General features: G+C 38.0%; 1 protein-coding gene across 1 annotated transcript in view; it reads left to right on the plus strand.

Annotated features, from left to right (window-relative positions):
* Positions 1-10000, plus strand: part of gucy1a2 (guanylate cyclase 1, soluble, alpha 2) — a 36974-nt gene that overhangs the window by 2034 nt on the left and 24940 nt on the right. Inside the window, 3 exon segments of the mRNA XM_082180008.1 lie at positions 4453-4514; positions 6095-6210; positions 8305-9113. Coding sequence (XP_082036134.1) covers positions 4453-4514; positions 6095-6210; positions 8305-9113 — 987 coding nt within the window.

Consider the following 10000-nt stretch of genomic DNA (forward strand, 5'->3'; position numbering starts at 1 on the left):
TGTGTTGTACCAGAGAGGCACCTGAAAATGTGGTTCATAGGAAACTGCTCCAATAGCATAAATCCAGAATGTGGTGTTTTTTGCTGGATTACATGAAAACAACATTCTCAGGACCGACTGTATATGGACAGACCGCTCATCCACTCATGCTTCAATATCATGCAACTTTTACATGCACTAAATTCTCTCTTGAAAATGTTAACATTGAATAAAAAAGAATCTGGTAGCACTGTACAAAAATTATCCATTTATTTACATCAGTTAATTTCATTAGTTAAAATGAACTACTATGTAAATCTTGATGTTAACATCAACAATCAAATATTGTATCTTTTCATATTATTTAATGGCTTACATGGACTAACAATGAGTAGTTGTATTTGTATTTGTATTAACTAACTTTAACAAATATTAATACATACTATAAAATATGTATTGCTCGTTGTTAGTTAAGTATTCCCAGAATGATGTTAACAGTTCAGACTGTACAGTATTACAGATGGCAGTTCTAACATTTGCATTAACGGATCATTAGTATTTTTGTGGTTTTCGCTCTGGTAAACAGCAGCTTATGTTTGCATATCTGTCGAAATAATGTCTGAGGATTAAACAAATCAAATGTTCACTGAACACACGGCTCTTTAGAAGATATTAATCCTTTGGTTTGTGTGTGTGTGTGTGTGTGTGTGTGTGTGTGTGTGTGTGTGTGTGTGTGTGTGTGTGTGTGTGTGTGTGTGTGTGTGTGTGTTTGATGGAGAGATTTACATTGTTTAGCTGCTGTTTGTAATAAATTAAATGATACAGAAATATTCCTCTGGGGTTTAGCTGTAAAAAACAATAGAAAAAAAAGCTCATACATACATCAAACATTAGATATCATAGATTCTTCTGATGCAAAAACTCCAAAAGGCCGACAGAAACATTACGCTGCCTCTATAGCGCGTCTCAGCCCAAATGTAAGATACTTGCATGAAGGCAGTCAATGAAAAATAAAAAGTATTGCAACAAGCTCAAACAGAGTTTAAAAATGTTGATTAGGAATATGTGACCCTGGACCACATGGTTTTTTTTGGGTTTTTTTTTTAGTTTTTTGTGCAGCATTCACTAACACACATACATGTTTTATATATTTACGGTAGGAAATTTACTAAATATCTTCATGGAACATGATCTTTACTTAATATCCTTATCATTTTTGGCATAAAAGAAAAATCAATAATTCTGACCCATGTTGGCTATTGCCACAAATATACCAGTGTGACATGTGACTGGTTTTGGGATCCAGGGTCACATATATATTTTATTCAGTTCTGAGTGCTATTGATATAAATCATTTAGTCTGAAAAGTGCAATAATATTTAATAAAATACTATTTATTTTTTTATGTATTTAACATCAAACTCTATTAGCATCAGTGCACTTCACGTGAGTAGCTCTGTTTGTGTGGCTCGTCGATTTTAGAGGTTACGTTTCTATTATATAATATATAATACAGCAAGATTTTGGAGAAGATCTTTAATATCTGGTGCCAAGCTGAAGGAAGCGCAAGAATATTTACACCACATAAATGTTTTTGAAAGAGTCTCTTCTGCTCGCCAAGGCTGCATTTATTTAATGAAAAATACAGGAAAAACAGTAATATTGTGAAATATTATTTCAATTTAAAATAACTATTTTCTATGTAAATATATGTTGAACGGTAATTTATTCTTCTGATCAAAGCTGAATTTTCAGCATCATTACTCCAGTCTTCAGTGTCACATGATCCTTCAGAAATCAGTATAATATGATGATTTGATGCTCAACAACACAAGAATAGCAGATATTTCATCCCAAAGCCTTATTCAACTTTATTTAATTTCATTGTTTCATTAAAAATAAGAAGAAATGCAAATGACAAATAATAGGACAAAAACCATATCACAAATAAAATAAATATCAGCTGCAGTGAGTCTTTCCTACATTGTAAAATTAAACACTGCATAGATTTCACTGTATGAATGAGATATACATTAGGGGCGGCAGTGGCTCAGTGGTTCATGTAGATTGTCTACAAACCGAAAGGTTGGTGGATCAATCCCCGGTTCCACCTGACCAAGTGTCGAGGTGTCCATGAGCAAGACACCTAACCCCAGCTGCTCCCGCCTTGCACGGCTGACACCGCCGTCGGTGTATGAATGAGTGAGTGAATGGGTGAATGTGAGGCTATATGTAAAGCGCTTTGGTGGCCATAGGTCTGTGAAAGCGCTATATAAATGCAGTCCATTTACCATTTACATTGATTCTTATTAAAGTGAGCGAAGTGAGTGTTTTCTTGTCTCTTGTTGTTGATTGACATTAACCAATCAGACATCAGCAGGTTTCCAGAGCTTCCTTCTCCTATAAACATTACAGTGCTCATGATAACTGTCCTGAACTCTACAGTAAGTAAATCCACTTCACTAGCTAATTACTCTTAGACGGTTACCGTAAAACACAAGTTCAAAGACAAACTTCTAGAGATTGTTCCTCAGCCGCATAAGCTCTACACTGACACACATCCGGGTTTCTCTCAACTTTTTTAGTTTAATTATGTTTTGTTTACTTATGTTTAAGCGTAATTAGACGCGAAAGAGAACTTAGTTCAGTGTGCTTCTGGTGAGGGCGCTCTTAAAAGCGTGTGTGTGCGCACGTGCGTGCGTGTGATTGTGTGTGTGTGTGTGTGTGTGTGTGTGTGTGTGTGTGTGGTCAGTGAACATCAAGGTCACTGTCATGGGAATTAGTTTCAGACACACAGTATAATCTGACGGGTCAAACAGAATCAATCTCTTTCTCTCTCTCTCTCTCTCTCTCTCTCTCACACACACACACACACACACACACACACACACACAGTTTGAGTGAAGTCACATTTCATCCCAAACCCGTAAGAGAGAAAAAAAAACCCAAAAAAGACATGTTTGCAAAAAGAAAATCAAGACCATAAAGATTTTTGCACTGCACTTGATTTCCCAACAATCAAGCTAATTTCCCCCCACATTCTCATAATCATAATGCACTTTTATTGCAATTCTTATGATCCTCAGCGGTGTTATTGTTATTATAAATCAGGTTTAGTGTCGAGAGAGAGAGAGAGACTATTGTTGTAAGAACACTAAAGCAGATTTGGCCAGGTAAAGCTGGATGTGAGCTATTAAGAGCTTTCCTGAAATGAGGAGGATTGTGATTGGTATGTTGTTGCCGTGGTAGCGTGATAAAGGCAGTTGATTGGATAAGGCTTAAGAGTGTATTCTATTACAGGTAGATCAGCACTGTAAATCCCTTTAAAAAGGGCCAACACAAACCAAATCCAATAGAGGCGATCGGTTTACCATCACCTTTTCAAGAAACACAGAATTGGTTTAATTAGTTAAAACTTAATCTGCAGCTTCAATAGAGTGAATTAGAGCCCGCCCACTTTTTTCAGGACGAATCTTTTTCCATTAATTTGTCTTAAAGGGATTTTCAGGAAGTCTTTGTTAAAGCGTTATAAGATTTGAATCAAGCCAATCAGCTGCAAGGTGGATCATAACATCACAAACTTTGATTTGAAGCGAAACAAGCATTTGAAAATCGGACAAAAGCACAAAGGTTTATAAGACTGTGAACTTAACAGCTTTAGTGAGGGAAAGAACTACAATCCCATGATGCATTGCGAGCAGTGTTATTGAGTTAAAAACGATGGAGAAATATAAAACTACTCATTTAAAAATATGCACACATATATACCAATTTACGAATATACACATTTTTAAGTATTTTGAGAACGTAAGGAGAGTGGGCGGAGCTAAAGAGATCTTTTGGCGTTTTTTGCTCGTTTCAACTCTGATTGGTGGAATTTTTTATGTTCAGCATTATGGGTAATGTAGTTTTTCCTAGGAATTCTGATTATAATAAGCTGAAATAATGTGAACTGACGGCTTCAACAGAAGCAAATACCATCGCTTAACAACCTCGTACCTCACAGTCTTTAAATGTTTACAAGTCATCATTAAAAATCAATTTCCCTACGGAGAAAATGAATGTTTTTACATCCGAAACATGACTGTTGCACTCTACGCACTGACATTTTTCACTTGGTAAGTTTTACAGGCAATTACAAAGGCAAGTAACACATTTAACTAAATGTGAAATTTTAAAGTAGAAAAATGTAAATAGTCCTTTCTTGGAAAACGTACTCCAATAATCTTTGTTTAAAAAAAAAAAATCAATAATAAAGTTTCCATTGAGAATTTTTTTTTCTTTGTTCGTTTTTAGCTTGTTTTTCATGAATCTGTTGTACTGTAACTGGATGGTGTGAAAGGAGACGGGATGTGTGTGTTTGGGCCAGTGTGATGAGAGCGGTCTTGTTTACCAGTTAAATGGTGTCTTTGTAGTGTCACTTGTGAATCTGGGTCGAGCAACTTCTGACTGCATTGTTTTTCTTCTTTTCAGACCCAGACAATTCAGCTGGCCCTGCAGAGAACAGTGGAGTTTTACAGACAGAGGGAAATCAGGTAGATCCGCAGACACGATGTTCCTGGGAGAAATCACGTCTCTTTCATCTGTTTCTCCTAGACCGTTCTGAGAGAAGAACAAAGATAATCCTGTAGAGTTTCAGAAGAGTTCTACTTTCCACATTATTTTAGAGCTCTTCACTCTCACTATACAGTATTTTGACAACAGATTCACACTGAACCCTCTGGTGCGGTTCTGTCATTTCAGATCTTTTTTTAAAAAATGTATAGAATTTTTTTACTTCATTGGAATGTTACGAAACTTGCTTGTTTGAAAAACACACACACACACACACACACACACTCACACACACACACAAACATGGACATGAATCGAAAAGGTTAAACGGTCCTGAAACAAATACTCACACTTGTTTTGTTCACGGTCAAAAATGAGCGCATTGGAAACGAATGGCAGACGAATTTCCTCTAGTGGAAGCGTTTGGTACTGCAGCCGAACACAATCTGACTGAAAGCTCATTTTTTGAGATATCAACCTCAAATTTGGAGCAAAACTTGTTTAGATTTATGTCTCTGATTTTCTCACAGTTTTAGAGTAAAACGTGTGTTGGAAAAGATATATTTTATATAAAAATTTTAAATATACTTTTTGTTTTCTTTTTTAACTTTAGCAATAATCTGCCACGTGTCGTCTTTGAAAAGAAATCAAACTGAATTATAACTAATGCATAAATATACTTTAGTACCATAAAATCCCCTAAATATACAAAATATTAAATAACATTATCAAACTAAAGTACAGTACATTCATTTAATTGAAATAAAATATATCTTTTGATGGCCCCGCAAGCAGCGCCAGAGGGTTAAAGTGGATTTCATTTCATGTGATCCAAAATACCAAAACAAGTTGATCAGTTTTGCACACTAGATACAATGATTTACCATTTCAAACCCTACAGACATTTTAGGTTTTGATCAAGTGCTTTTGCTTGTAAAGTATGTGCAATCTTTTTTTACAATAAATTTAGCACACTGTCTAAATCAAATGCCTGATTTTTTTAAAAAACAATTCTCAAAATCTTACTATATTAGTGCCCTGCTCTTTATATAAAGTTGTATGTATAAGTGTGTTCACACACCAACTTTATTCACACACACACATACAGTATAATCTTGTGTATCCAGTTAATCCGACAAATCTATTATAAAGCAAATCTCAACAGTTTGATTGCTTGTGTCGCAAAATGTAAACTATGTTTTATCGCCCAGCTTTAATCTGCTAAATGTGACTATAAGGCATGAAGATATTAAGTTATTATAAACATTGACATGATTTTCTGAGACACTGTGTATTATGAAAACTAAAATAAATGTGACTTTACGTTGACATGCAAACATGTTTAAGAGTGACTGAAGTGTCCAAATACTTTTTAGGGCCGTCATCTCAACATTTGTCTCATTTGTTTCTTTTTTTTTATTCCTCCATATAGGAATAATACGAGGAATGTCTTAAAAGCAATAATGTTTTCTTTGGATATTTTGATTACCCTTTTTCCTACCATTTTTAAACACAAGATTACCCTGGTAAATGTTAATCAAAATCTCTCTCTCACACACAGTGGACAAGAGTTTGTACGAAGCTTGTCAGACGAGCAGAAGTGTTTGTTTGAGAACTCGCGCTGCGACAGCCAGACTGACATCTCAGGAATACTGAAATACACAGCAACTATTTTAGGTAAGTGCACCAGGGATGTTATAGCTAAGGTGACCTATTATGCCCCTTTTTACAAGATGTAATGCATGTCTCAGGTGTTCCCAGAGTGTGTCTGTGAAGCTTTTCCCATTTTTGAGTGGAAGGAAAGACATGCTGTTTTCGTGCATGCATCTTTAAATGCAAATGAGCAGCTGCTCCGCCCCCTTTCCAGAAGAGGGCGGAGCCTTTACAGCTCGTGCATCCGATATTCTGCACAAAAACTAAAACATCTGTTTGGTTTTGATTATCATCTCTATCACCATCTCTCTCATGACATTGCAGTTCTTCATCATCATGAAAGTTTATTATCTGCATGCGTATTAAGCCATATTAGTTTAACTTCTAATATTTTGTTTTCTGAGCGCACACATCCGAATCACGCGCACAGAAAGCTGGCTCTCAGATGGTGCGTCGCGTGAGTGTTAAACTAAGTTCTCTTTTACGTCTTATTGCGCTTAAACTGTCAATTGCACACACGGTTGGTTATGTCTGTGAACGTAAACAGCAGGGAAAGAAATCGCATGTGTATATTAGATCTTTGTATTAAAGTGACAGCAGCGTAATATAATATGAATTAAAAAAATAACAGAAAATCACTCACTGCTCATCACTGAATAACTTTAGTAGCTTTAATAAGAATACATTTCTTTCTTGAATGATGCTGTTAAATGCTCTGGCGAGGAAAAAAACATGGCGGACTGTGTACAGCTCACTGAGGGGCGGAGCTATGCTAATACAGCAGAGTCCATCAGCAGTCATGGGCGGGGCTTAATCAATGTGACATCACTTTGGAGCACATCCCTGAACGGCTCGTTTTGAGACACTGTTTCAGATTTATGGGGAACACAACAAACGGAGTGGATGGATTTTCACCACTATAGGCTGGTTGTGTACACACACTGCGGACACATAAATATGTTCAAAAACAATATTAAAGTCAATTTTGCATAATATGTCCCCTTTAAGCTATCCGGATACAGAAGCCACATGAGTGTAGACGTGTTCTGATTGGCTGATGATCCGATCTGCTTGATTGGATGATAGTGATCACATGATTAAACGCAGCCAAAATGTCCTGCATCCTTCATAGAAAATCTTCTGCATGTGCAATGCATACACAAGTGTGCACGTGACTTTTTATACTTTCGGTTTGTTTAAGTGTTCTCATTATTTGTCATGATTTTTTTACCAAACCGGGCCGTTCTAGTTCACGCGCGCACACACACACCAGCTGCAAAAACTTTGACCTCAATACACACTCACTGACACTTTTCTAAAAACTCCCTCCATTGCTGCAGTCTCCATTCCCGAGCTGTTGCTAAGATACTAACTCTGCCATCCCTAACGAGAACACGTTTATAAATAAACCGCAATGAGGCATTTGAACTGAGCCCTGCCCAGCGAAACCCACTGCGCATCTCGCTTTAATGCAGCAGAGCAGCGTTTCACAGCGCACTTTAATGCAGATATTGATTCAACGGGTAATCGATGGTTTCGCTGGGGGACAGACCTTTAAACTTTCCATCTTTAAGTAAAAGCATGTTTATAAAGCGGATAGCTCTGCTAAACACAGATTGCATGAGTTCAATCTGATGGAAATGTCAATAATAATCTGAGAATGTACGTTCCATATGAAAACACCAAGTCACTGTGTTTTTAAAAGCAACGTATAGCTTTCAAATGCTGTATTACTTTTATTAAAAGGTTACGGTCTTATAAAATTATGAATTCATTTAACTGTTTAAAAGTTTGGAGTCTTTAAAATGCAGTCTTTTTGCCTCCGTTAAAGTGTAATTTATTCCTGTGATCAAAGCTGAATTTTCAGCATCATTACTCCAGTCTTCAGTGTCACATGATCCTTCAGAAATCACTCTAATATGATGATTTGATGCTCAAGAAATATTTATGATTATTATCAGTGTTGATTGAAAACAGTTCATATTTTTGTGGAAACTGATCCATTTTATTTTTCAGGATTCTTTGATGAATAGAAAGTTCAAAATAACAGCATTTATTTGTAATATCTGTAACAGTATAAAAGTAATATATACACATGTTTTGCATTATTTTGCACAGGCGTGGACTTCGCCGCCATCCGCGGCCGATTCGGGGAGGAGTTCTTCGGCTTGTGTCTGGAGGAGAACGAGAGGGTTCTGCGAGCTCTCGGCGGGAACCTGCAGGACTTCTTCAACGGTTTTGATGCTCTTCTCGAACACATCAGAACGTCCTGCGGCCGCCGGGCTTCGTCCGAGGCTCCCTCTTTCCTATGCAAAGATGCTCCTCAGGAGAAGGAGGACACAAACGCGCAGAGCGAGGGAGGACGAACTCTTCTCCTCCACTGCTTCAACCCCGACCCTACGGTGGGCGTGGCCATGCCGGGATTGATCCGAGCCGCCGCCCGGCGCATTTACCAATCAGATGTTTCGGTGGAGGAAGCTCCTCCCACATGGCTTCACACAGCCAATGAGGACGGCGAGCTCTCGGCTGACTCCTCCCCCTCATCATCTCCATCTCCACCTTCATCTTCATCTCCTGCTTGTTTGTCGTTCCTCATTCGAGAGGTTCGGACTCAACCCGCCTCCTCGTCTCCACACCCCCGCCAGCTGTCGCGCTCGCCGCTGGATTTGCGCATCGGTCTGAGCACGTTTTGCCGGGCTTTTCCCTTCCACCTGGTGCTGGGACCCAACATGGAGGTTCTGCAGGTCGGGGAGGGACTCCGAAAACAAGCCAAAAGCGACCCACACCGAACACTCACATTCAGCAACAGCTTTGAGCTGGTGTCTCCCAGAATCCCCTCTTCCTTCCAGAATATTCTCCTGCGGCTTTCCACGCCGTTCACCATTCGTACACGACCTGACGGATCGGCGCTCGACGGCAGAGAGAAGGTAAGAGTAGTTGCGTAACTGATCTGAATTTGTGTTGTCTGTTTTGACAACGATTCTTTATAAGAAACCGACTCAAAAATGATTCATTCGCAATACGGGCCTCATTAGCTCTGATTCTAGCCAACTGAATATACCAGACACATGAACTGATTAACTGAGGGAATGGTCTTATGAGTTCAGAAGAAGGTTTTTGGAGACTACGGTGCCCCTAAAGGGACATGGTGATGAAAAAATATATTTCAATGCTTCTGCGATATATATCTGCCAATATATCGGTTATCGGCTTTCAAATATAAAAAATTATCGGTTATCATTATCGGCCAAAATTTTTATATCAAAGCTAAAGAAGGTTTTTGGAGACTACGGTGTCCCTGAAGGGACATGGTGATGAAAAAAAAATGTCAATGCTTTTGCGATATATATCAGCCAATCAGTGGTGGACAGTAACGAAGTAAATGTAATTCGTTACTGTACTTAAGTAGCTTTTTTGCGTATCTGTACTTTACTGAAGTATTTCAATTTGGGAAGACTTTTACTTTAACTCCACTACATTTCAAAGTCAAATATCTTACTTTTTACTCTACTACATTTTTTTTGTTTATTAATGCAAGTGGAGTGGAACTCTGTATAAACCCAACTGGGTTTCGTTCCCCTCCTTGTACTGTATCCATGTGATATTCGTGCAGAACAAATAAACAAACAATAAACAAACATTTTCAAAATCAGTCGTTCCTTTTTATTTATGAGTGGATAAAAACTTAACTGGTCAAACGAGCCACCAATCACAGTAGCCTACAACGTGCGCGCTTTGTTTTGAACTTGCCTTGCCGGTATCTACTAAGCGCGAACCAGAGCCGTTAAATATGAGAGTTGCGACCATAGACAGT

Source organism: Leuciscus leuciscus (genome assembly GCF_965113295.1).
Source record: "Leuciscus leuciscus genome assembly, chromosome: 9".
In the NCBI taxonomy this organism is placed as follows: domain Eukaryota; kingdom Metazoa; phylum Chordata; class Actinopteri; order Cypriniformes; family Leuciscidae; genus Leuciscus; species Leuciscus leuciscus.